Here is a 27,989-nt window from a genome sequence, read left to right as displayed (position 1 = left end):
GTTTGGTCCCGGTGTTAAAAATCAGGGGCTCTCCCAGTATGCGCGATGACAACCACACACAATAACCCAAATTCTGCTGGAAATGTTGGAGTTAAAGGACAAAGCGGCAGCTGTTTGCATGCATGATAGTAAGGCCTGGTCCCAGCACAGGTGGAGATGTCAAGAAAACTCCTCATGGTGTAGGTACAAATCCAGTTTCTGGCGGTATGAGCAGAGCGGGGTGGGAAGACCTCAGTGTGGACTGTAGGTAGGCGCAGTGCGTAAGTATATCACTGAAAAATTATCAGACGTGCGTTTTATGCTTTCCACCACACAGCTCCGTGAGGCTGGACGACGGAGGCTCAACGGGAGGGAGTGCTTTGCCTGCCTAGCTGGAGCCAAAACCGGCACTGCGGCTGCGTACTCTGTGCGTATCAGGCACCGGAGTGCCCCCAGCACCGCTGCTTTGTACAAACGGCTGCACTCACGTCCAGTGAGATGATCTGTGGGAATTCGTTACAGAATCTATCACCAAATCTGTGGTGCTCACTTTAATTACAGGCAGAAGAGCAGTGCTGCCCTTAAGTGAGACCTGTTCCTTTCTTGGGAAAGTTGTCCGAGAGTTTGTTAAACGTAGCAGTGCTAAATCATTCCTGTAAAGCGTGTCTTGGTTCAAGAACTCCTTTTTTTTTCCTTGCAGAGCAGTAGAGTTTTCCTAGCTGTTAAGAATTAAAATCATATTTCCAACCCTTTAGATGCTGTGTGGTCACATATGCATATGCACATGCACACCTCTGAAATGAACTTACTTACGTTTGAAGCAAATCAAAACATTACCGTTTATTCCCTGAAGCATTTATTGAAGTTTTTGAAAATTGTACAGATGGTTGAAAAACAATTCTCTGCTTCTGTCTCACTCCATCTCACATTCCATTTCCAAAGAGCAGATGGTGCCTGTTGCCATTACTGGGTCTGAACAGATTAGAAGTTTTTAAAGTCTTGTAGTACACCTCTAGCTGAATTTGGGAGGCCCTTTTCTTACTCTTCTTCTCTTAATTCTTACAGATGGCTACAACAACAAGAGGTTCAGATGGTACATGAGGTGATAACATGGTATTACCAGCCTGGATGCAAAGACCAGAACTTACCAAACCTGTGCAAGTAACAACTGGCGTGACTCACGTGGGTATCCCCTGAGTGGTTCTGTTCTCACAAAGACAAAACGCTCCTGGAAATGTGTAGGAGAAAATACTGTCCAGCTTAAGGTCATTCTTTGTGTGACTGTCTCATGTGAGTCTACATGAGCACCTCTTCTGAGGGTCTCCTTAAAGAAAGGCAGCGACAGATTTCATTGCACTCCACGTGTTGATTGCTGAAGAAGTAATAAATTCCTTTCTTCCCAAAGTTGGAGCGTGAAACATCTCTGCTGGTAAGAGAATGAATCTGTGGGTCTGTGAGGTAGATGAGGCCTTTCCCGTTACCCGTCACCCAGCCTGCGGAGGAAAGGATACATCTTGGTATCTGACATCACAGCCTTTGCGTTATGGTGCTCGGGACTGTCTGCCCGGCACAGCCCACGGGCTGTTAAGGTCACTGCAGCGAATCCCAGTTTGCACCTATGTCAGTAAAAGCAGACCCCCAAGAGGTATGTAATTAATATTGAACGAAATTGACATCCCAAAGACATCCATGTGCTGAAGGTGGAGCCTGAAAGGTTTTAGACTTGGCTCTTAACCCAAGAGCTCCATTCTCAATTAATTGAATAGGAGATCTCTTTTTAGGCTTGCCATCTATAAGAAGGAAGAGGCGTGACAACACTTGCTGCCTCTTTTTAGTGGTTCTCCTTTAGGTGGTTCCAGAAGACACATCCTTGCAGACTGCCTTGAGCCTACCTGGATGCAGATCACTCCACGGCGTGAAGCTGTGGCGCACTTGGGAGCGTGCAGCTTGCGTGCTCTTGCTGTGAGGCAGCGGAGAACAAGAGCACTGCTGAAGGCAAACACATACCTGTACATACCTCCCTCGCTTTACGTCATCCAGAGACAGCATGTCCTTTACATAGCATATTCTGCAACACGAGAGGACACGCAAGAAATCAAGTTTACCGCAACACAAACCTTGCAGATCGACAACGACATCTGTTCCATTGGAGAACTCATAGGAGAAGTGGCCGTAGGCTAGACCGTACTCCGTGGCTTTGTACTCATTCTTTACCACCTTCGTGTTATTCGACAGCTTCACGAACTCCCCGAGGATGTAGGGCTCCACGCTCACACATCCTTGTATAGTTCTGTCTTCCAGTATCTGAAAAGAAAGTTAACGACAGTCAGGCAAGCAGAGACATGAAAACAGATGCTAAAGCTCCTCTCACTGAAGTCTTGTTTTCCCCTCCTAGAACTTTCCATCGTAAGACAGATGGAAAGCATCTCCATGTTACCCCACTGCTGATGCAAAACACAGGCTGTTCAGATGAGCAGCTCACATTTAAGTAGAACAAAGGATGGAACAGGATCCAACACAAAGCCAGCTTGACAGGGCTAACTGTCAATGAATTCTAGAAATATCTAGTTTGCCCAGCAAGCAGGAAACTTTTTTTTCCAGGAGACTATGTCTAAAGAATGAGCTAGAATGCTGAGAAGATTTGGGTAAACCTGCACCTGGTCCTTCTTCAGCGTGTAAATAACCAGTGGGAGGGTTTAGGGGGTTTTTTAGTCATTTCTGTGTTCAGAGACTTGTAAGTACTGACGCCAGACCCTCATTAGGCCTTATTAGCGAGTGGCATAGAGCCAGATCCAGTGCCAGAACGGCTAACAGAACCAGTAATACACACAGCATGCTATCATATACCTACTCTGAATGAAACAGTAGAGTTTGGCGCTGTACCGTGGACGGTAGCTCTCCGTACTCGAAACACGAGGACTCAAATGGAAAGCTAAGCGTAAAAATAAATAAAAGATCCTTAACTTTGCCCCGGGGGGCTGGGTGGCAGCTTTAACCCTGTGCCAGGTCACCCACATGCAGCTCCTGCCTCTAACGGTCAGGCTGGGCGCTGGCACGGCACAGCCATCTGTCTCATGGCTTTACATGCTGTCCTCACAGCCATCGTGCAGAAGAAAGGGGGCAGAAGCAAGAGCTGTCCTGGCTCCAGTTACCTGCAACACATCAGACCAGTATGATCTGTGCATTAAGACTTGAGGGCACGTCTAACGCAGCCTCCTCAAACTCCACGTTAAAAACTGAGCAGGCAAACAAGCACCTCCCACGATAAGAAGTGGCTGTTTCTTTGGCTGAGTACAGGGTTATTTTAGCAGCTGGTTTTTGCTGGTTAAAGAGACTAACCCCAAACTTCCAGCTCCAAGCTCCTTGTTTGGTTTTTTTTCAACTCACTCAAGAGAGTAATTCTCATGACTTTTCTGCCCCTTCCTCCCAGGAGCTCTCAGATAACTCCACATCCCAGGCAGCTCTCAGACACTTGGTTCTTGTGGCTCTCTGCAGCCCATCTCTGAGGCTGGAGCACTGGGATGGAGGGACAGAAACGCTCCTTGGCGAGAGGCGGCTGACGGATCCATGGCCTCGGTGAAGCTCATGGCCCGGCTCAGCCTCAGGGTCTCACGGATGAACAGAGGAAGGCAGATTGGTATCTTGAGGTCACGCTAAAATGAGCTTGGCTTCCCTAGCCTAGAGAAGAGAGGCTATGAGGGGATGTTATCGCTGCTCCTTCCTTAAATCTAGGCCTCAAGGAAGTTGCGAGAAAGACAACCAATATAAATTGACGGATTTTAGGTTAGAAAACAGCAGAAGTTTTCCAGACATCAAGACAGAAGCTCTAGAACAATGAAGGTTAAAACACAAAACACAACACAGCTGCTTTTAAGCTAGAGCTTAACAAGTATAAAAAGGGATTGTGCAAGTGCTGTTGCCTGTGACATCAGGGCACTGGACTCGGTGAGTCACAAGGAGCTCCTTGCCAGTCCTGCGTTCCTGAAATCATCATCATGCAGAAAAGGCCTCAAAGTTGTCCTGCAGCAGACCAGCTTGTCTGCAAGACAGTTTGTCATCTAGATGCAGCTTAACTGCTAGTATTTTAAAATAAAAATTGACTTAAGATGCTCTTCCCACCAATTCCTTTGTACTGCTCAGAAGACAGTTCTTACCAGGAGTACTGCAGATGGGATGTAGAAGATTTGGGTGGGGACCTTTTGCTCATACAGCCTTTTGTTGAATTCCGTCACGTAGTACTGGGCAGTCATTTGCCGTTCCACGTCACTGAAATGATGAAGTAGTCCTTTTTCTTCTTTATATTCTTTCCCAACGTACCTAAACAAAGAGAAGTGTTTGGCATAGCCAGTTCTGCATGATCTCTGAAGGGAGACCTGACTCAGAGGCAGTTAAAATACTGGTTTTAACCCATAATAATTCATAAGCTACTTCTAATTACAACCTAAAACCTGCAATAAGCAGTCAGCAGAGCTCTCCTGGTGTGGAGGCCTTTACGAAGCAACTAGGTGATTTTAATCCTGCTTTCAGCGCAGATGCATCCATGGCATAAACCCGCTGCTAGAATTGAAGAAAAGCAACTAGAACACCTTTCTGCCTACAGGTATTGCAAGACAATTTTTTTTTTTTTTTTTTTTTGCTAATTCTCTAATGCAAAGCTAGAGGTCAAGTAAGAGGGAAGTAACACAGAAGCTCCCATGAGAATATCCCAGCACAGACAAAGGTGAAGTCAGGCATAAGAGTTGTCGTGAGCCAATGAACGCTACCATGGCTGTTAGCTTTTTCTTCCCAGAAATTAAAAAGTAGAGTTACATGGAGTGATGGGAAAGATTGCCAAAATGCCCAAGGGATTTGGGAAAGCCATAAAACATTCCTGCTGCAGGGGAAAAAAAAAAAAACAAAAACAAAAACAAAAACCAACACACAAAAAAAACCAAACCAGTCAAAATCTAACCAAACGTAAACTAGGTTGAAACAGACTACAGAAACAATAATCTCCCACCGCAACGACAATTTCTGTAGCCGTCCAAGTAAAAACTTGTACTGTCTTCTGAAAATAATTGATAAAAGCTACTGCCTAACAAGGCACCGGACTAGCTGAGTCACAGCTATAAGACTAATCTTACCAGTTTTCATTCATATTTCCACAGAAGTAGCGCTGACAAACGTTTTGTTTCAGGAATTGGTTTGATTAATACCTTCCCAGGGTTTCCTCTTGGTGCAGGAAATGTATCCAAAACACACTTCTCTGTTTCCCTTCCTTTGCCACGTTCAGGTAGTCCCCAATGAAGACAGCTGTCTCTTGGCCTGTCCAGAGGCCTGACTTCTTTGAGTATTTTAAAAGAAGAGCAGCTACAAAAAAAATAAAAATACAGTGAGTAGAATGGACAGTTCCACAGGATTGCTCTATGCCTGTGCTGAGGGATGAGATAACCAGCACCCAGGAGAAAAGATATCCAGGCTCCTCTGAAAGCAAAGTACAGGGCTATAAAACACATGCTAAGAAGAATGGAGGTGCAGAACTAACTATTTTACACTAATGACAAAAAACTGCCTAACAGGCTTGAGACATGCAAGATGGGATGAGCCCTAAGTGAGTTTTACATAACGAGCTCAACGAGGCAGCCTATAGTGGTGTTGCTCCTGTTTCTGTATTTCTCAATATATTGATCAAGTGTCTACATATTAAGGTGTGGCTGCTGTTTATCATTAACCTCATAATCATTATCTTAAATAGAGAGCTTACAGGGATGGAACGTGGAATCTAAACAGGTGACAAACCACAGACTCAGGTAATGGGGTAGAAAGGGCTTGATGAACATGCACAGGGAGCTCAAGCTCAAGCAGCTTAAGTTACCTGTTGCGCAAAGGGACTGAAGCAGGAGGCACGGAGTGGGCATGGAGAAAAGGCAAGAAGAAACAGGAGAAAATGGTTCCAAGGAGTCTTCTTCCACTGCTAAAATTCTTATACAAAAACTCATGAAACGACAGAAAAATTAAGTCCTAATAAATGACAACTAAAACTTCGTGTTAAACAGCCCGAGTCAAGACTGTTCTCCGCAGGAGTACCTGCTGCTGCGTGTAAATGCCCGTCGCTGCGTGGAAACTTACAGTATGCTTTATGAAGCTGTTTAGACTTAAAAATTCCAGTAGGCATCAGTCTCTGGACAAGCCAATTATGTTCTACTCCTGCCAGAAGCTGCACGTAATCATCGTCCCTCAGAAATCGAGCGTCAAGGATTTCTTCCTTGGTTCTCCCAGGCATGAAGACAAAACCATTTCCCCTTGGGTTCAGAAATGCACCCTCAGGGGAACCCTTGGGCATCTCTGCTGATTTGCACCATGAACTCAGAGATGAACTGGATTGTCTCTTGCTGCTCGCCATGCCCTGAGACTTCTCTTCATCTTCTTCAGTAGTGGCACAGTCAAACTGCTTTGCGGATATCTCTCCCCTCGAGCGCAACGCTGTTGGTGCACTGGGAGTTGACTGATGCTCTGGAACAGATGCCGGAGGGCAATTGCTTACTAAGTCCCCAATACTGACAAAATCAAATTCAGTGTGGTCTACTGTTTCTGCCTGGGGATCGACTTCAGGCATTTGGAGAGATCCGTGTCCCACCACAGCAGATTTCTTCAGCCTGTCACGCACCGAGGAGTCACTGGCCATTTTCGGCTGGATGCTGGTTGACAGTACAGAAGCATCCCCATTTGCAGGGGGACACGAGTCAAACGAGAGGTCCTCTGTGCTGTCTGCAGTTTCTCCTTCTGGCTGGACCCATACAAATCGGCTCCGGATTCGGGACACGGAGGCACCACCGCCATCTCTGCCGCTGTCCTTGGTCCTGCAGCCCAGCTCCACCCGGGAGGAGGACTTCTCCTCCTCTTCCAGCCTGGTAGGAACAGAGCAAGGGCTGGAAAGGGAAGGAACCGCGTTGTTCACCTCTCCTGCTTTCTTTTCTGAAGAGGTCTTTCCACAGTGTCTTCTCTCCCACAGCTCTTCTCCATGAAGAGACACCCTCTCTATCAGCTTCCCGTCTAGGTGCGCATCTACCTTGGAGGAAGGCTGAGGAGACCCCCAACAGCGATGCCGAGGCTCTCGAGGAGACGGATGCCAGGTTCTGGGACGCAACGAGTGCACGTGTGCTGCTTGATCATTTTCATCAGATTCTGTGGTGCAACACTGCTCATCCACCGAGCCCCTTTCCTGCTGCTGCCCTTCCCTGCGGGGGTCTTTGCTGCTATTACAGCTTAGTTCCTCCCAGCTAGAAGAGTAACTCGATTTTGACAGCTTGCACCAAGAGCTCTCTGAGGTACTGGTTTGACTCCTGTTTTGCCATCCACTGAAAACACTGTTTTCATTATTCATTTCTATTTCTAATGGCTCCATCTCTTCATCCAAGGAAATTTTCATCACATCAGAATCAATGTATTTCTTTCTTTGGCCACCGAGCCTCTCTGAGCTACTTCCTGCTGTTGGTGAATTCAACATTTTCCCAGAGCCCTTCCTCTGCCACACTTCTTCAGCAGTACACACAGTGTCTATGTTTCTGGTTTCTGTTCTTAAGGTTGTAATACAAGCTCCCACTTGTTTTTCTCCTGGTGTGGTTTTATGAATCCTGCAAGTCTTTTCAAAGACTTCACACACCGACAGATGATGCTGAGAATGCATGGCAAGGATTTTCTCAAAGTTGACTTCCTGTTGCAGGACAGGTTTTTCCGCTGTGCCTTTGTAACTGTCTGGAACGTAAGACCTGGCATCAGAATTTGGGAAGCTTTCCACTTGCAGGTGCTTCTTCACGGATGTGATCAGACACATGATCTCTTTGGCAAGCTCTCCTTTCTCTTCCTCTTCTGTAAACGAAGTGCTGTAGGAATGCAGTTTTCCCATGGCTTCTCTACACAGTTGACTCACGTCACGGAGTTTCTCACTCTCCCCATAGAGCCAGCGATGTACGGTCGCGAGGCAGAAAGCCGCTTTAATAAAACTATGGAGCTCCTGCTTGCTGGTGATGGGAGCGTTGTCGTTCTTGGTGAGGAGGCCGATCTCGAAGGCTTCTTTGGCTTTGGACAAGTAGAACTCTCTCTTTTCTGGGGGACAGTCCTTGGAGTGACTGTAGGACAACAAACACACCCCACGGATATTCTAGGAGGGGATGAAAAAGGAATCAGGGAATTAAAAACCTGGACCTCTGTTGAAGACAAATAAAGGGAGTAAAAAAATATATTCCTTTCCCTTATACAATTTGAAGCAAACATCAGCTCTAGCTGCCTGCTGCAGTATTTCCTGGACAAAACAATCGTGCCCTTCTTGCTTTCAAATACCCCTGTAGTTACAGGAGAAGCAGCATTCCCAAGTGGGCTTGAAAGCCCATCCTCAGTCTGGGGACAGATACTGCTTTCTGCTCACCTGCTTAGCTTCTGATCGGAATTCAGAGCAACATATAGCATTGTACCCACAACACAGACAATTCCCTGCATGATGACATCTTTGAAAGCCAGTTTAGAGCCAAATTTAATAGCCTGGACTCTTCTCTTAGACAAGTAACACTATCAGAATGAAGACTAACACTTACCACGGCCGTGAGGACAAACAGCGGGGTGTACTGGCTGTAGGCTGCCGCTAGTTTGCAGGCCTCAGCAGCTGCTAATAAGCGATGGCTGAACTCTCCGAGAAGGCTCTAGTGAAATGAAAAAAGCAAGAGGGAAAACCTATTCCCAAAGGTTTTATTTTCAAAGAGGTGGCTCTACCTGGTAACCAACCCTGTCAGACTGAAGCAAAGCAGCTTTTGTTACAGGAGAAACTGAATTTTCTTCAGCCCTTTCAGCACAGGAAAGGAACTGGAGGAAGAACAAAGCGTGGGTGAATATGGGACAACAATATTCAGTCCATCTAAAGAATCTACATGCACCAATACCGAGCCAAGGCTTACCAGGTCAATCTCAGCATTGGTTTTAAAACGAGCATAATCCTTCTCATTCATGGAAGCAAAGATGTCTGCCATAATACCCAAGGAAGTAGCAATTCCCTGAAAGAGAAACGGAAAACTATAGCAGTGGTTTTCCCCTTGTCTTTTGCGTTTTACTGCTCACAATAAAGCAGGTTCTGTTCAGAATATACTGAAAAAAAAAGAAAACAAACGAACAAGATACAAAGAAAAGGACTGCTAAGAATCTCAGAGACATCACCTTTGTAGGATTTTATTAATTTCCATTTGCAGAAAGTATAGCCTGGTGGATACGTACGAGTCTCCATGAGTGGCAGCTCTCCTGATTACCACTAAACTCTAGGTTTCAACTTTAATAGCATTCCATTTTCCCTAGCACTGCATCTTCCCAAGGTGCTGTTTCCTTCTATTAAAGTGAAGTCTCATGACCATCACCAGAAGTTGCATTCAGCTCTTGGCTAATCATATCTGAAAAAACACTATTTCCCCCCCCACACACATACACACTTCTGAGATTGAGGGCAAGCTTTCAGGTACGGGAGAGGAGAGGTGACAAGGTCTGTTTCTGTGGGACATCCTATGCTGGAGTACAATTACAAAACTTCTTAAAGCATCACCCTAGGACTTGGAAGCCTTAGGTTCACATTCCTGTTTAGCTACAGACAGACGGTGTGACTGTTGCTTCCTCTACAGTGGAAGATGAGCGCAGCCAAGCCTCACAAAGGTGTTCAAGCTGTTGCAAGGTGTTCAGATCCTGCAGTGTTGGGGAACACCCATCACCCACAACAGCGTAGTGCAGCGTGTGAACTCTCCAGCAAACAGGTATCACGCTTGGTTACTCCAAAAAAAAAAAAAAAAGGAGCCTTCATCCTAATAAATAGATCTATACATAAAATCCTTGGCTGCATTCTGTCCTGGTGAGAGGCACCTGTGACATCTGCAGTGACAGCTCACTTCAGCTGATGCTGCTTAATGAAAACTACATACTTTCATTCCCCTGCAGGAAAAAGGTGTCCCTAAGCCTGTGCATGCATGCGGAAAACAACGTGCAGTACAGACTCAGGCTAGAATATTTGTCCTGCGTGTTAACCTTGTCTGAGGTGCATGATTGAAACAGTAGCGCTAAAACACTTTTTCTGAAGTCTTCTGAAGCTAATCTGGAATGATTATTAGATTGGCAAAGATATCCAGAGGGAGAAGGAAATATTACCTTTTTATCTGGTTGAGGAAGTTTGAAATACCCCACAACTGAAGCCCAAACCAACTCTGCTGCTTCATACCACATCCCTGAAACAAATCAGAAAAATAGTCACTAAGCAGATTACTGCTACAGATGGTTTTCAACACTTTATTTTACATCTCTGTGAGTCAGCAGATGTAAAAGCATACCATGGCATGGTTTGCTTTGGTGACACTGAACATTTTTTCATTTCCTTTAGTTTCTGGCTGTGCATAAACACACATTTCATGCTCATGAAAGACTTCAGCTCAACATGGAAGACGAAAGGTCACATCAAAAGCATAAAATTAAGACTGTTGGCCTCAAGTACCAAGCCCCAAATGCAGAAGCCCACCATGCTGAAAACAAGGGCTTTTTGTGTCTTGGGAGAGGAAATCGCTGTGATGTACCTGTGATAAACTACTGCATGCCTTTGGGAACAGCGAATTTGGGAAACGCGTTAGCAAACATGGAGAAGCACAAGAAAAAAGCGAACAACATTTCAGAATGCTCCTCAACTTCCAGTAAGATTAATAATAAAAACCTAATTTTGAAAACCTGTTTGCTTGGTATGCAGCTCTAGGTCCTTGCTGCAAAGAGATGGGTGCACAACATCTTCTGTGGCTGTGTTATGGGCAGGTGTGCCATACAAGCTGAAACTCTGACATATGACAAATGTATCTTTTTAAAGCTTGACTGCAAAGAAGAAAAAAAAAAACACAGGGGAAAGCCTTGAGCAGAGATTTACAGAAAAAAGCCTTACCAAGCTTTTGCAGAATCTGTCCTCTGATTTGTAAGCAGACTGACTGAACGAGAATCCTATCGCTTTCCTTAGCGTATCGCCAGGTACCTGCAGAGAAAGAGTGGAAAAACTCAGGAGAGAATGAAAAATGCTGCTGTCCTTTAAAACTTCTGAGGGTAACCTAAATCCCAGTAAACTGCAGGATTCTCCCCCTTGAATTCAGCTGGTTTGAATCAGGACTTACAGTCTGATAGATGACAGAGTGATAGTGTGTTAAGGAATATAAGTAGACGGGCATGTAGCTTGAGTGACAGCCACACAGAGCATTTAAACAATCTAAAAAGTGAAAGTTAGCTCTCTCTGTGAAGTAACGAGAAGCCATTGTACATAAACATTGTACAGAGTTCCACTAAAAACAGCCAAAAGGACTAATATGGGATATCTTTGTTGTCTGCAGTATATACAGCCGAGCAAAATACTTTCAACCACTGGCAAAACATGTTTTCTTTTCAGGTATCGGTATCTCACAAAGATTAAAACACAAGTTTTCGTGTTAAATTAGTTGCACAAAGTCTTTTGCTATATTGGATTTCAGAACAGAATATAAAATAAAATCACAAAGCTTTCCTAGGTATTGTGAACATTTCACTGCAATTCTCAGCGTGAAGTATCCATTCAACAACAAACCTCCAATGTTAAACAAACAAGTATTATTATTTAATATTGTGAAAATAATCTTCAAAGAAAAGCAGACTCTCAAGAGAGACAAAATGGAGTGGTTTGCATAGCTGGTTCTACTTTTGTAGTGATAATTGGTATTTTGTTTAAAGCCCTCTTGCATGAAGGCCCTTCTTGGATGAGAATCTTCATTTCACGTGAAAAACAAATCAACAAAACCCAAAACAGGCTTCTTAAATGTTCTGAGTTTCAGGGTTGTAGAGAAATCTGAACTTATCGACTAAATAAACCCTGAAGGCTAAGATAATGGAGAACAGATACAAAATACTAAAACATTGCATCAAAAACATAACCAGACAATAATTATGGATGTCTGTCAACATTAATGAGTTCTTACCATCAGAAACACCACACAGCCCCCAACCAAAATAGCAACTATAAAACTGGAAAAGAAATATATGCGTACCTGTTGCTCCATGGTCATTAATAAGGTTGCTTAGGATATATTCAGCTTTTAAAAGTTTACCTGATTAAAAATAAAAGAAAACAAGACAGAAAATGAATATTAAAGTGTAACACGGGTTTCGGAAACCCATTTTGGTCTCACTGGGGAGTTCAGCGGGAGGGGAAGCTCTGGAGATGCACCTCAAAGCCAGCTGATGGAGTCGTCCGTGGCAGGCTTGACGGGCCGCAGGAGACACCTTAACGTCTAATCTGATCAGTTTTATTCATGTTGAACCTTGCTTTTTGTCTCAATTGTCCAGCTGAATTCAAGAAGGCTGCTCCAGCCAATGACGCAGCCTAAGCGTTGGCTGAACTAGCACGTCAACTGGAGCGGGCCAGTACCCAGACACCATGGCAATGGGAGCACGAGGAGCCCACAGCCACAAATCAAAATGACTATGAAGGCAGCTTACAGCCCTCTTTTCTGCAAATAAAATATGCATCAATTGGGTTTTTCAGATCAGGTTTGTCTGGCTTTGCTTTTTTTCTTCCCAGTGAGACAGGGGGAATACATTTAAAAAAAAAAAATCCTTCAGGTGTTGCCCGCATTATAGGAATGATGGAATTTTTTTTTTTTTAAATCAGTTTATCCTCAAGAGGTTGTAAGCTGCATTGTTTGCATAGTCAAGTGGTTCCACTGGAAGGGAGAAAAAAAAAAAAAAAAAGAAAAAAAAAAGCAGCTGGGACAGTGTAGAGAAAATGCCGAGATTCTAATTTACTTTTTAAAGGCCCTTGGTCAGAAGTATAGCAATTCAGATATCCCTGTTTGAAACCAGCAGGGAAGATTTGTTAAGGAACAAAAGCTCCAATTAGTATTTTCCACACCCTTTCACAATTTTCTCTCCTGCTTTTGGCTGTGAAACCCTTTATACCAGCCCCTTTGTGCTAGCGAGAGGAGCTGGGAGGGCTCAAGAGGACTGGGAGGGGGCTGCACATTGGAAAAGATAGCACGTCAGCACGTCATCCCCAAAAATGGACAGAGTATCTTCTTCCAAGCCAAGTAGTTTCTAATTGGGCTCGAGGTGAGAAGACGGAGCAGTACCTGCATTGACGGAGAGGCGAGCCTGGCGGATGAGCACCTGAGGACTGATCGGCGTGGCGGGCTGCAGCCTGTGCAGACCCTTGGCGATCTGGAGAAGTTTGCTGGAGGCATCGATCCAGTACAGGAACCGGTCAATCAGGAACACAATAGAAGCTGCCGTCACGCAGTCCTGGACCACGATGGAGGCTTTCAAATAAACCTGGAAAGAAAACCAGCGTCACGGGGCAGCCTTGGAAAAACTCACCTCGCGAAGGCTCAGGGAGCTGCCTACAGAAAATACTCAGCTCTGCCTACAGTCCGTTCCAGAACGGATGGGATAGCCTCAGTTATTTGCCGTAAGGTGGCTACACGGCTTCACAAGAAGTCAAGTACCGAACATTACGAGAAACCAATACTCACTAGCAACTAAAAGGCCGTCTCAAAATTTCTACTCACCTTATAATCTTTATGTTCCTAGGCACTTATATAATGGAGAAAATCTTCGTGGCAGTGATCAGATAGGATTTATTATAATCTACAATTACAACTATTCCTAATCACGTTTTCATTTTTAAGACAGGAAGGTACCAGTTTCTTTTGTTGGAGCCACAGATATCATTCCTGATTTTCAGGGGTCTTCATAATTGTTATTTAGTATTTGGAACTGCACAATGCAGTGCTCCGTTAATGAATTTAAATCACACCCAACAGATTACCAGCAGTAATATCAATTAGTCTAAACAGGGGATGTCAGTCTGGAACAACTGGAAACGGGCACAACAGCCATTGACCCAGAGGGAGCTCAAGCCATCCACTCCTTTGTACACCACAAACAAACAAGCAAGCAGGCCAGCAGCCCGACAGTTTTACCCTGCAGATCATCTGTGGTGACCACTAAGTCTGCAGGAATTCTCTTGGCTTCCCTCAGCAGTTGAGCCGTCAACAGCAACACAAGGAATCAGCCAGAGCTCCTGAGACAGCTTGCTGTTAAGAGGATAGAAGGCCAGCAATTCCCTCGTCGCGCAGGATGGGGAGGACGGAATCCGGTCCCCGTTTCACTGGAACATCTGCCTGAAATACAGCCATCGGCTGTAAGGAAAGAGCCAGGATCCTCCTGGGTGCCCTGACCGGTCTGGTCTTCACGGCCACCAGCAGCCTTGTGCTGCCCAACCTGGCTCGAACACTTGGGAGGTGGCAACGGTCAAGTATTGCTTTGCAGTGTGGTCAGTCACAAGAAAGAACAAAGAGAAAACCCCTTAAACAATACAAAGCCTCCTCAGAAAAAGGATGCGTTTCTCATCTCGTTCATGTCATGACAGAGTAAAAGCAACACAGGGGAGGGAGGCTCAGGCCCCACAGCACCATCAGAGGATGGGAGACTGCCAAGAAAACTTTGTCCAAGTCCCCACTAAAACATCAAGTTTGTCAGCTATCTCCCATTTTTGTGTTAGCACCAGCCTCCTTCCCTTGCCCTCCTTGTGTAAATGCACAAGACACAACGATGTCCACAAAGCACTTTAGATGCCGCTCAGGCCTCTTGGACTCCTCCCAGCCTCATTTCTCCTCTCTTTGCTTTCAACTCAGAGCCCCACAACCCAACATCAAGAGTCATTCTTGATTTTGAGCAGCAGAACCGCCGTCTGAGGTGTGCAGGAGAAAGCCTACGTCAAACTCTTTGGAGAAGAGCCTACGCCACGCAGCTCGAAGGCCGGCTTGCAGCACCGATCTGTTGCAAGCATTTGCTCGCTCGTTTGCGCTTCAGTGAGGCAGATTTGAACACATTTCCTTTTTTTTTTTTTCCCCTGAGCCTGAGTTGGATTTTCTAAGAGGATGGCACTTGAAAAGGATTCCTGGAGCCCGGCACGCACAGCTCCGCTTGTGCCGGCCAACAATGGAGGAATCCCCCTCTCAAGCACCTGTAAACTGACACTGCAAACCAGCCATTCGAAATGCTCATCAACAGGCCATATATTTAAGCACAGAGCATCGCCTAATCTATTTTTTTTTTTCCTCCCCTTCTTCCTTTAATAGATCGGAGCACAAAAGCCTGAGAGAGGGTGACCTACCAAACAAAAGGGCCTTTGAGTCCCTAGGAAAAGTAGACTTGGAGGAGGATGGAAGGAATCCAAGTGGCCCTATTATTTCCACTTGCACTAATTAGACATTTTTCTGTCAGCTATTGAGCACCGCTGAGAGGCCAAACTCACTGAATTAATTTCTAAAGTGTTTACAGAAGTTTGCATCTGTTTGTGTCTCTTCAGGAGGAAAATAAGCACTTCAATAGCATTGTGGAAAATCTAAACGAAGCATCCTATTCTGAAGGGCTTGGCAGTCTTGCAGCTGCATAATTTAACTCCCCGCTCAATGCCGAAACCTCTTGTGTCCCTCTCCAAACCCAAATGGACACAAAACGTAAAAAAGTCAAGCCAGGGAGAGAAACTCGGTGATTTTTTTTTTTTTAAAAAAAGGCAAGGCTGCATGCTGTGTGGCACACAGAAACACGGTTCAATGTCAATCTCTGCAATTATGTCCCCCCTGTTCCGAGCGGGAGAAATTAATACCCACCGCTTTCATTCCCTGCCAACTCGTGCGGCTGGAAAATTCCTCAGCACCTACAGCGACTGCACCGGCGTGCCGGGCACGCACTCAAACCGCAAACCAAGACCCTCCCCACGCCACCGCGAGACGAGACGGGGGAGCGGCTCCCTGTCACCCAGCCCCGACCTAGGGAAACCCGACCGACTTCCAAGATGTCACAGCCTACGCCAACACCATCGGAAACGCCGCTCGCCGCAGCCGGACACTTTGTTCTGCGTGGCGCGTTAGCGCCTTAAACAGATTTACTGACTTTATCGCTTTAAAGGCGACGTAGGCACATCTACACAGAGAGAGAGAGAGAAAGCGAGGTACGTGCGCACTTTTGTTTTCACATCTGTGTCCATGATGTGAAATGCATATGTCTAATTGAGTTTAGGACACAAAGGAAACCTCGCGGCTGGGAAGTGGAATCAGGTGGCGAGAGAATTAAATTTGCACTGGATTTCTATACATGGACCATTGGGGAAAATGCAAAATAGCCTTCAGTGAAGGGTTTGGTTTTTTTTCTCCTTAATGGCGATGAGTGGGAGGGTGTGCTGTTTGCATGGTTTTCTGCATTAGTGGGTTATAGCTCCTCCTCACGCCGAGGCTGAAGTTTGGGTCCCAGCTTCGGGTTCAAAGCCACGACGCCTCCTTTGCATTGACAATGGGGGCCGCTCCCAAGAGAGGGGAGAAGCTCAGAACCGGGGCCATCTGGCACTAGGACTGGCAAGAAAGCGTCAAAGGGAAATTATTGGTGCATAGTAAATGAGGATGAGGAGGAGGGGAAGAAAACAGGAAAATTCTTTATGTGGCAGCTGATGTAAGAGGAATTACAAACCCAAATAAATGAAATATTGATTTAATCCACTCTCTCTGCCCTCTTTATAAAGCAAAGATCCCAGAGGCAAGCCCCCCTCCCCAGCCTGTGGGCTCGGGAGGGTTCCCTTTGGAAAAACGCCTCTGCAGCGGTGAGGTTAGAAAGCAGGGGCAGTAATCTTGCCATTTTCAGAATGTCCTCAGTTTTGTAGAGGCTCTGGCTTTCCGTGTTTGCTTATATCCATTAGTCTCAGACCGTTTTAGTCTTTTTCACTTGTAACTGCAGCTGAGGTTTAAAATCTTAAAAAAAAAAAAAAAAAGAAAAAAAAACAACCCAAAAGAAGAGCAGTCAACAAAGAATTTCTAATTCTGCGCACGGGCCAGGAGTTCCAGTGGCACACACTTCCAGGTGCCTCCGTTCTCTCCCAAGAGCTGCTCCCTAGTTAGCACTTCACTGAACCCTAACAAATTGCTCGGTTTTCTTTCTCCCTACGTTCGTCCCCTGTCAGATTAAACACAGAGTCACACCACCAACGGATCTGGCTGAAGGCTTTCACCCTTTTACCCCACGCGCTGTTAGCAAAGCCTGTCTTGCCAAGAGACCAAAGCCGCTGTCACTGCACGGGACTTCTCTATCAATCTCTGCCTTTCAGCTGGCAATCAGAGCCCGCTCGGCAAATAACAAGGAATTAAGCCTCCTACCACCTCTGTGATGGGCAGAAGAAAGTTTGTCTCAGAGGCGCAGATGGATACGCTCGAAACACGGGGCGCTCAAGTCGCACAGCAAATAGCTGCACACTGAGGAGTAAGGAGCTCCTGGCCGCTTTCCTCTCTGCTCCCAGCAGCGGAGAAGCCCGTTTAGTGGCTCGAGTTTCTGAAGCTGTTAATTAGCTCAAGTTATTCAACCTGAAGGCAACGGAGAGACAGTGTTTATTCAATGGGAGCAGCATTAGGTTCATTATTAGCAGCTCAAAACATCACAGAATGGGTCAGGTTTGTTTTTTGTTTTTTTTTTTTTTTTTACACCCCACCACATCTTGCTTCACCAACTGAGAAACTACTAGAGCGAGAACAACCCCTGCTTTTCTCAAGAGACCCCCCTTTTTTGCCATTTAACTTGCCACTGACTTCATTTTACTGCTGTTGGGATGTTCCACGTGCTGCTCTCAGCTTCCAAACTCTAAGGGCCACTGTCGCCTGCAGGAAGCAGAGCTCCAGCAGACCAGGGCCTAAAGAGTCCCATTGGCAGAACCAGCTCCGTCGTTGGCAGGACAAAGAGGGCCCACCACAACCCATCCGCACGGAGCGGAGACGGCACCGTCCCTGATCAAGGTGCTGTCAGCACGCAGCTCTCAACGCTGGGCAGCGGTAATGAAGGGAGCGGGGGACAAGTGGGAGAACTATCTGTGTGATGAATTTGAGCGGTCTCAGGAGAAGAGGAAAGCAGTAGGCAGCTCAGACTGCTGAAGAGCAGCATTTTGGGGCAAGAACAGAAGAACTGAGGAAGCTCCTTGAGGAGAATTTCCTGGGGGCCTCATGTATCTTACAAGGCATCAGGGGTTTGGGGGATCGCAGTCATCTGCAGGAGTGCTTGCTCTTAATTAGTACCAAGGATATGGGCAACAATCATTTTGTGGCCCTGATCTGTCCTGTTGTGCTCAAGCTATAGCATAAACTATTGCAGCAATTCCCTCTGGTACATTAAAATACTATGTGAAGGGGGTATTTTAATACTTAAACGTAGCAAAGCACCAGCGACAGAAACCCCCCGAGAGGGCAGCATCAAGACCATTATAATCAGCTAAAAATCCAAGAGTCTTTCCTAAACCTGTGTCCTCAAAACATCCATCCATTTGAGAAGCAGTTTAAATTTGGAAGGAAAACACAACACAGCAATCTCCGCAGCACAACATTTAAAGTCTTTTCCAGGGAGCAAAGACTCCACGAAGCTGCATGTGAGAAGAGGAAATCGCACCCGTGAGCAGAGTGAAATGACAGCCCTACAGGTACCCAGGATCAAACTTCCCATTTTTTTTTTCATTTGGTGCTCCATATAAATTCCGCTGTAGTATTCCCACACTGGCACCATCAGGGCGGTCACTCTGGACAGCTGAAGCTCTCCTGCCTGCTTCTGATCCCTGATACCTCTCACGTACAACGCGTGAGGGATTGCGCAGCGTAAGGGAGGCTGGGGTGCCAGGGATTCCCTCTCCGGCTGAATTAAGCCCACAGCTCTCCCCTACGTCCCTCTCCGTCTCACCGGGATCACCCAAGAAGAGCTCTTACGAGGCGGGCAGCAAAAGGTCAGCCTGAACAACCAAGATCCCAGGGCTACGATTTAGGGCTTTAATTCTCCTGTTACCACACCAACAGTTAGAAGGAGGAGAAAACTAAATCCTCAGCCCCCTCTTTAGTTCTTTTTCAAAGGCTCCCAGTCCTTCAGTGCCACACACACACCTAGGAGTAGATAGGGCACGTCCCTCAGAATGGTTTCCCTAATGGCAATCCATCAGTGCTTAATTAGCCGAGACTCAGGGCTGCAGGGCCTTATTTTTTCACTCTTTCCAATATTCCCATTAATTCCCATGAGATCCTACGCCAGCAGGGCCAGGATCCACGCTGCCTCACCCACGGCAGGGAGCATGGGGTCAGCCTGCACGGAGCCCTGCTGTTGGGGGCTTTCCTTTTGCATTTGCACTGTACCTATCCCAGCAGATCCCGGTCCACAGCTGACCTGAATGCAGGAACTATCGACAAAAACGGGCAAAGCCCCACATCATTACAATGGGTTTGCGAACGGGCTCCCATCTTCCCAAAAAATAATTGAAATATTCATCTGGCATGAATCATCCCCCAAGAGAATCATTTGGGTGTGTAGAGCTGTCCTTCAATGAAACCCACAACAGGGTTTCTGGGATCAAAGCCTACGTGTACATGGGCATGTTGCCCTCTATTGGCTGGTCACCGAGAGTAAGGATGTTTCCATCCCTTGGGAGAGCCAAGATCTGCAGGAAGGGCAACCCCTGGCAGCCTCACCGCTGGACCTGCAGCCCCCGTCCGAACCCCATAGCGCACATGGTGTTCAGGGAGAAAATGTAACCCCTCCTTATTTACACTTCTCAGCAAGGATGCTGTGACAATTCTGATTTTGCTTCGATTTGTTAAAAACAAAAATGAAAAAACCTCCAAACCAAAAAACTCCACCTTCTATAAGACGCAAAGAGGCCAGAAGCACTGGTTTGCCTCAAGGATTACAGTCAATCTGTTGCCTTAAAATCCCTAGCGAGATGCAGTAAATCTGTATAGTGGAGAAAGAGGTGGAGAAAAAGAAAAGTTCACACACATTGCAAAAATTTCCCCCAAACTCCGTTCCAGCAGCAGCATGGCTCCCATTGAACCATTGAGCGAGCGCCGAGGAAAGCCTGGCTTGCCGCTACCCCCCGTCTCCCCCAAGCTGGTTTTGCCATGCCTTCCTACTGCTTCAGCCAGCGCGCAGAAGTAGCGAGTGCCCCACAGCAAAGGCAAAGAGCAGCACTCTAAAAGGCAGCAGGTGCAGGTGGCTTTGCCCTCTCGATGCGTCAAACTAGGATGTAGCCGCCAGCAACGGGTATCCCACTTTTTGAAGCACAACACTAAGGCAAACTCTTGAAGCCAAAGCCTAATCCGCTTACTCACGGGCGCTGGTCTCATGCAGCTTTTCAGGCCACTCGCGGGGTAAAACATCCTCATGGTGAGCCCTGGTAGCCAGCTCTGCCTCCTCAGAACACCACCAGTGTGTTATGGTAATGAAGTGCCTTTCATTCATGGATCTCAAAGCACTTTTAAAATGTAATGAATTACGCTTTATGAGCTTATTCTAAGCACGGCAAATTAAAATAAACAGAGACGAAAAATTTTAAAGGTTTTTTCTGAACAATCCATCGACAAAGACTTATTTTTTTTTCCTCCAGAGAATTATCCTTCTGTCCCTCATGCCAAAATAAAAAGAAGAAAAAAAGTTGCTTAGACTTTTATCTTCCCTCATCACACTGTAATCACTTCTCTTCAGCCTCATTTCCCCCCCCCAGCTTTTGATTCAAAGAACTGAAGCAACCTTTGCTCTGCCTTGAAATTTTATTTTAAAAAAAAGGGAGGAGGGGGAAGGAATGGATGAAGGGGGAAAAAAAAAATCCCCTTTTCTGCCTAATACTAATAATACAGGTCAAAATGTCAGTCTATCTACAATTAAATGTAAAACAAAAAAGGTTTTCTCTTTTTTTCCCATGGTACAATGGCACTAGAATATAAATTACCGATGAAGATGAAATAATACTTCAAAGCACACAGGGAAAGGCAGCACAACGTTTACAAAGTATTTTCAACCGCAGGATGAAACGCTGAAGACAACGGTAACCAACGGATTTCAGGGGGTGTGGGTGAATAGCCCAAAACTAGCACGCGGTAGGATTTTAGGTCCCTATGGTCTATGACCCCACGATATGCTTTGTTTAACAAGGGCAGCTGCAGTTATCAACAGATGTTTCGGCAATAAATAATTGGTATCATCTCAGAAAAGATCCATCTACCTGGGGAGAGGGCATAATGCTGCAAACGCGGCTCCGCTATTACAGCCGCATTAATCTCCCATCTAGCCAGGTCTCTCGGGGAGTTGGCTGCAGGTGTTGATCCTGGGAGAGAGCAGACAAACGCTCCCAAGTTAGAGCGCCGCACAGGGATTGTAAAGGAGGTCAACCTCTGCCATAAATTTCTGTCTACGGCCACACACACCAAAGAGAAAAAGAAAATAAATACCCAAGAAGGAGCTGCTCCTCGTCTCCCCGCCAGCAAATTCAGAACCCCTGCAACGTGGGACGCTGCCGAGGGGACGCTGGGGCTGACACCTCCAGCCCTGCAGTCGGCTTTTCTCCTTGCTCAGTGCTATTCAAAGTAATCTTTGTCCTCAAACAAAACTTGCTGGCCTTACTTGGGCAGGGCTGTCTCTGAAGCAGGTGAAATCTCCCGGCCACCTTGCAGTTAACAGCAGTTTTGCAGCTGGGATTTCAGCAGGGCCAGACCTCCCTGCCCCAAACGCCAGATTTTCAGGCCAGACTACCCCTTCCCACAAGGAATGGGACTGTGTTGGCTTCAGACATGCACCACAGTAAGCAAAAAAAACCCAACCAACCCCAAACCTCACCTTTACACTACGTCTGTCCTGCCAAAGGGATGCTCGTTAGCATTATTACACTCACCACAGAAAAGGGAGTCCTCTGTTTGCTGCGAGTCGTGTCTGACACGCCTCCGAGAAAACCAGAAAAGCAAAAGGCAAGCCACATTTCTTGCCGCTTTCTAATCTTTAAGCCCAAAAACATCGCCCCACAGGATGGGATCCCCATTTGGATCCCGCAGCTCCTTACCCAACCAAGTAGCTTTACTCACATCAAAATCTTGCCTCTCCTGCCTAGGTTTTGGCCAGATTTGGTCCTCAAAGGGATCCTATCAAGTAATTTTCTTGAAATAAGAAAAAAAAAAAGTGATGAATTACGCAAGCTCTGCTAAAGTGGCAGAAGGCCAGCGCCCTCTGCTCTGCAATGTCTCTCTCATCACCATCTAGGCACTTTTCTCCTTGCACAGCAGCAGCCAAACGCCTGGACACACTCTGAACTTTATCACTTAAATGCATTTTATTTTCCCTGCGCTGGGAGAGCACATAAAACTGCAGGCACCAGCAAGATCTCAAACCAACAGCCTCGCGTGGCGTCGCACGCCCGTCTGCCACGAGCTACGTAGCCAACAGTCCAGTGGCCTAACCCCCAATGTTGAGCTCCCAGTGGTCTCACAACCTTGGATTGGTTGCAGTGGCAGCAGAAAGCAGGACTTGCCTGCCCTTGGAAGATGCAGCGGTGACAGGGAAGCTGTCTCACAAGGAGGACACTGATTCACACAGGTTGCTTGACAGCAACTTTAATTAAAAAAATATAATTAAAAGGTACTACATGTAGCTTCTGGGTCCCTCTCCTGTCTGAAGATGAAAACCAATCAGTCACATCTCTACTTTGTCCCTTTGCGAGCAGCCCCATCCCAACACAGACTCCCTCACTCTGCTTGCCAAGAAGTTCCTCACCTCCTGCTGCCACAGTGCGGAAAAACCAAGCCCTTGAACCCATGGATGATACTTCCTACCAGCGCCCTGCGTACCCTCAAGCGCCCCAGCGGGATGTTTTACTCAACAGGTGTGATGAACTCCATACCAGCAAATCGGGGAGCCTCGCGCTGATCATATCTTGCAGGTTTGTTTTGTCTTCTGGGCCAAGGTCTTGTTTGTATTGCCACTTCTCCGGCACAAAGGGCCACTTCATTTCCTTTGCCTCCTCTAGAAGGGTCCTCAAGTCCTCAGGAAGCAAAGCTGAAAAGGTCAAAGAGCAGGTAAAGATATCGCAGTGGGCTCAGCCGCAATACTTAACAACGGAGCACCTACCCTGCAAAAAGCATCCCTCCCTTCCCTCTCCGACCTTCTCCCGGTTGCTACCAGCTCTTAGCTCTTGCCACCAACCTCACCGGGAGGAAAGGTGAGCTCTCCTGTCATCCGTTCCCCGTGGTTGCTCTGCCCTCCAGGCAAACGGGAGCCATCAGCCATCAAAAATGCTTTTAGCAGGAAGTCACGCTGCCGGGTGGCTGGCTGGGCGTGAAGAGCTACTCCAAGAGAGACCGGAGGAAACCTGTTTCCCCGTGTGAGGAAAGAGCCCCAGGCAGAACAAAAGGGGCCACCAGCACAGAAGACCTGTCCCCCTTGCTCAGGGCTCGCTGGTGACAGGGGCAGAGCCAGCTTGAAACACCATGTGGAAACTGGAAGTGGGGATACAATGAATAACGAGCATATGCTCTTGAAAATAATTATTTGACTGATAATTCAGTACAGAAAGAAGTTGTTGGCCTGAGTTACTCAACCCGCTCTCAACGCAGTAGCCGAAGACTACGGGGCACGCTTTCCCTCAGCACAAGAGCTCACCGCTGTAACAAGACAAAAAGAGTTTCAGCCATGTGCCCAGCAACCACCACGAACGTGGCACTGCCCACGGATGCGTGGCAGATACCAGCTGAAGCCTGGAGCCAAATAGAAACTTCAGTCCTCACACCTTTCACTCGAGGGCTTCCAAACCCTACCCAACGCACAGCCTCCCTCCGAGCTGGAAAGGTCAAGACTAAAGGAGTCAAGAGACAGTTTTGGTTTTGTTTTTTTTTTTTTTTTGAGATGGGGGCAAAGTAGTCCCAGCTCCCACGCCTGACCCCTGATCCTCCAGCTTTGTGCCAAAGCTCAGAAGGCAAGAGCACAGTTTGGCCCGTGCCCTGCTCCCTCCCTGAGCTGGCCGTTTGCCCACCATACAACCATTGGCTTTGGCTGGATCTCCAGCCTGACCCAACCAAGGATGCAACCTGAAAAGTAGGAGCACACAGAGAGAGATCCAGGTCTGGATTTGTCTCTTCCCTTCAGCTGCAGCCCACATCTTAGATTTCCTTCCAACAAGGGTGAAGCTGCAGGCTCAGCATGCTGCAGTGTGCTAACTGCTCGGCCCGGCAGGCTCTTTGGGCAATAAAAGTGGATTAACAAGGATTATTGACCAGATGGGGTTAATGGTGATCATCAGCTGCAGGTCTAGCCCCTTCTGGCCATTAATCCCCAAAAAAAGCCCTGCTCACAGACCATCACTGCTCTAACAAGGCAGTGGAATAAATGTATTACTACATCTTTTTAAATCAATCCTTTATGAATGACTGTAGAAAACGCGCTAAAAAGTCTATTTCATGCTCACGTTACAGTGCATTCACCAGTTCGTTTTTCCTAGGAATAATTAGAAAGTTGGATATTTAGGGCTCTTTTTAAAAAAAAAAATCACCTTTCAAAAGGTATCACTTTTTCCAGCTCATGTTTTCCGAGTTGTTGCTACAGCTCTGGACATGCTTCCCATTACACATCCCAGCTTCACGCGCGGCCACGTTTCCTTGCCTTTCTGAAGCGGTGTCCGGGGGAGCTCAGCCCTCCGTGCCCGGGCAAGGTGGCCAAGCAGCAGAGCTGGAGGGGAGAGGAGCTCGTGCTCCCATCCTCACACCTCTCACTGCAAAAATCAGTGCAGGAGCAGGGAAATCCATCGCACCACAAGGAACTCAAAGAGATGGACAGAGGGTTTTATGCCCTCGTGTAGAAGGGGCAAGACTGAGTTTCCTGAAATCTTGTCCAGAGAAAGATGGGGTGCTCAAGGCAGTCATGGTAAGCACATGTTTCCGCATACGATCCCACAGGACTGATATTTTGGGGAAGGATCTAGAAAAAGAGAAATAGGATGCTTACACAGACAGCCCTTCTGTCTCCTTCTCCACCTCCTTTTTCTGTCTTTCCTACACAAATTCATACTTATTTAAATAGCACTAAAACAGGAAAAAATAATCCTGCCAGCAACTATAAAAATAATCAATGGGACAACGTGGACATCCATATTCTCTCTAAAGGTACTACTGCTGTCCTCTTGTTCCTGTTTTTCATGTTATCCTCAATTAAACCTCAATCCTCCTCCTGCTTGATGCAGTAAAGAATAAAGAATATGGCCAAATGATTTAATATTGAAGTTTGATTTTTAAAGAAGCATCCTCAGCAGTCACTACCGCAGAGCTGGTTCGAAAGGGAAACCAGGGTAGCGTTTTCAGAAGGATTTGGCCATCCAGGAGCTCTGAGTCATCTTTGGTGTTGGACATTCACGTAAACCTAGCAGGATGCCACTTCGAGCCTTGCTGCAATGTCTAGTTGTCACCGCGTGGCAATAAACAAAATTAGTGTGTTAGTGACAATAAAATGATGCTGTATGGCAAGAACATCCGCTAGAACCACACCAACCAGTCGGGGAGCTCACGTGAACAGCCCCGCAGCTGTCAGCTAAAATCCAACTCCCAGGACAGGAGTTTACTCTTGTAACAGTTAGCTTTCTCACCACAGGCAATATAAATTCCTTAATTAATGAAGGCTAAACTGGCAGAGAAGTTGATTGGAATAATTTCTACTGTAAAAAAAAAAAAAAAAAAGAAAAAAGAAAAAGAAAAAAGCAATCCAGACCCATCTAACACTTACTCTGCCCACTCAACTAACACAAGATAACGATGTGCTTCTCCTTTCCCCCACTTTCATACAAATTTGGCTTGCAGTTCCTTCTGCGCCTGGTCTGAGAAAGCCAGGGCAAACAAAGGCAGCCCCGGGAAGAGAGGGGGCAAAGAAAGCCCCTCTGCCTCTGTGCTGGGAGGGTCCCCCCGAAGCAGAGAGCCGCTGACCTGCGAGGCCCTGCCTTCCCCAGGCAGAGAGCCCCAGCAGTTATTAATGCCACTGTCACCGCCCCGCTGCTGGGTATTTTTCTTACAGCTGATGGGAACACGGTCCTCGGAAAAGCCCCAGCATCACTTCGGGGTCTGATCGCCTATTTCCTGAAGCAGTTTACCTGAAGGACCATGTCTAATCGAGTGATTATAAGGGCACTGATTTACCTTATCTGGAACTAAACTGATTATTTCTCATACTTTGTGGCATTTAATGGGAGAAAAGGAGGGAGGAGGATGAGGGGAAAAAAGCATTACCTGATTAGGAGTTCAAAAACCTAAAAGAATTTGTGATGAGGAAACAAAGTATCCTTTGTTGAAAACAAAACAAAACAAAAAAAAAAAAGAAAAGAAAAGAAAAGAAAAATCTTCCAGTATCCATAACAGAAACCTCTATGCCACCCTTCACCGCAAACAGACTTAGGTGCTTCAGAAAAAGGCAGCTGACCTCCCAGCAAGAACAAGGATGGTCAGAAAAACATATTCTCAACGGCTCTGGGCTCCGAGACAAAGGATTTTAAAGATCAAATTAACATTATGGCCGAGCCGTTCAAGCAAAGCAAAACTAAACACTAACACCACTAAACTGGGAAACGGACAGTACTGCACATGTGTCATGCAAAGGAAAACCTGCACACTAAGAGGTTGGTTTTTTTTTGGTGGGTTTTTTTGCTAATGCCTTTGTTTTCCCCTCCTGAAATTCCACCTTCATCCTTTACTATGTTCTTCCCTATTTGATGAAGTTATTTTTCTGTGTAGCAAAAAGGAGTACATAACCTCCCTATCCTGTACTGAAAGGTGCAGAGTCCAGCAAGTTCAGCAATTTAAACGTAGCTTTCATTTTGTGAATAAAAAAAAGCTGTGGCAATGAAGTTTTGTAGCCTTCTGACAGTTTGAACCTTATGAAAACTGACCCGAGTGCATTACATCCTTTCATGACTTTCACAACTGAATTCCCACTGAAATGAAGAATTTTTTTTTTTTTTTTTTTAAGCAAACCACACTCAAAGCACGACAGCAATACCAAAATGAATGCTCGTTTCCCACAGGTAATGCCAGCATTTAAACAAATTACGAAACTTTCTATTACAGCTCTTGCTAAATACTGCTTCCTCTCCTGGTTACTTATTCCAGCCATTAGCCGGCATGGATTTTCCTTTCAAGAGGTATACTGCAACGGTTTTTGGTTTTTTTTACTTTGGACACCACTTATAGAGGTCACACACATTTTACAAGATAAAGATTCAGGCAATGAGCTCTTTAATATATTAGGAGAAGCTGACAAACAGAAAAGGCCCTCCCTCAGTTCCTATGAAAGGAGAGGAAATATGTGCCCTTATTCAGAAGTTGCATCCTTTTTTTTTTCCTCCTTTTTTTTTTAATAACTGAAATTTATGTGCATCAGCAAACTTTCGGGCATTGTTCTTCCCAAACTAAACTGTTCCTTACAGCCTCATGTTTACTGAAGCCTAAAATTAGAACTGACAGCAATTCACTGCAACAAAGTGGACTTCTTTCCCTGCCTGCCTGTAGCCTGCATCCCATTCATTGCCTCAAAATCCAGGCATCTCTTGACACTCATCTGCTGGGAGAAGAAAAATAGGGCAGGGCTGAGGACCGGCGGCTGCTGCCACTGTCCTGCCGCCTCTTACTGGGGACCTCACCTTGGCACCGCCGGTATTCCCGCTCATCTTCCTCGCCCGCGTCAGCTTTTGCCGACAGGAGCGCGTCCAGAGCTCGCTTGCACTCCTGCAGCAGCGTGGCCACGGCGTTTTGATTATTCATGAAGGCTGATCCCACTCGGCTGTGAACTGGGTCTCCTCTGGTGCACAGTGATCAATTACTTAAGAGAAGACACGGATTCTGAAATAAAAAGGATCCCTTCAAGGCTGAGGTACCTGGCGAACAAAGAAGGGGGAAAATAATTAACTAAAGTATCATCAATTATCTGAAAGGCTCAAGCAGGGAGAAATAATAGGGGAAACACATGAAAATACATAACAGCCTCAGAAAACTTTATTAGAGGAGTGTGTGAAATTACTGCAGGGTCTTGGTGACAAGCTGTGTGAGGCAACCATCGCCGAGATGCCAGGGAGAAAAGAGGAGCTCTTCAAGGGAGCTGCGAAACCTCAAGCAGGGAAGTGACTAGCCAGGCCGTGCCGCAGCCCTTGG

The 27,989-nt window shown here is 46.3% G+C and overlaps 1 protein-coding gene across 2 annotated transcripts in view; it reads right to left on the bottom strand.

The window, feature by feature from the left end:
• Positions 1–878: 878 nt before the first annotated feature.
• The window catches only part of ALPK1 (alpha kinase 1), a 41,025-nt gene continuing 13,914 nt past the window's right edge, over positions 879–27,989 (bottom strand). For both annotated transcript variants that reach the window (XM_010129426.2, XM_086747609.1), the window contains exons 2-14: positions 27,482–27,715; positions 22,712–22,866; positions 13,107–13,305; positions 12,027–12,086; positions 10,904–10,990; positions 10,132–10,208; positions 8,907–9,002; positions 8,550–8,654; positions 6,088–8,119; positions 5,175–5,328; positions 4,134–4,296; positions 2,097–2,283; positions 879–1,472 (exon numbers count right to left, since the gene is read on the bottom strand). In XM_010129426.2, the coding sequence (XP_010127728.2) occupies positions 1,276–1,472; positions 2,097–2,283; positions 4,134–4,296; positions 5,175–5,328; positions 6,088–8,119; positions 8,550–8,654; positions 8,907–9,002; positions 10,132–10,208; positions 10,904–10,990; positions 12,027–12,086; positions 13,107–13,305; positions 22,712–22,866; positions 27,482–27,602 (3,633 nt within the window). In that variant the 5' untranslated portion in view covers positions 27,603–27,715 and the 3' untranslated portion in view covers positions 879–1,275. The remainder of the gene's footprint in view (positions 1,473–2,096; positions 2,284–4,133; positions 4,297–5,174; positions 5,329–6,087; positions 8,120–8,549; positions 8,655–8,906; positions 9,003–10,131; positions 10,209–10,903; positions 10,991–12,026; positions 12,087–13,106; positions 13,306–22,711; positions 22,867–27,481; positions 27,716–27,989) is intronic.

The sequence above is a fragment of the Chlamydotis macqueenii genome, chromosome 4 (assembly GCF_036417535.1).
Source record: "Chlamydotis macqueenii isolate bChlMac1 chromosome 4, bChlMac1.mat, whole genome shotgun sequence".
NCBI classification, from domain to species: domain Eukaryota; kingdom Metazoa; phylum Chordata; class Aves; order Otidiformes; family Otididae; genus Chlamydotis; species Chlamydotis macqueenii.
This window is presented reverse-complemented; position numbering and strand designations above follow the sequence as displayed.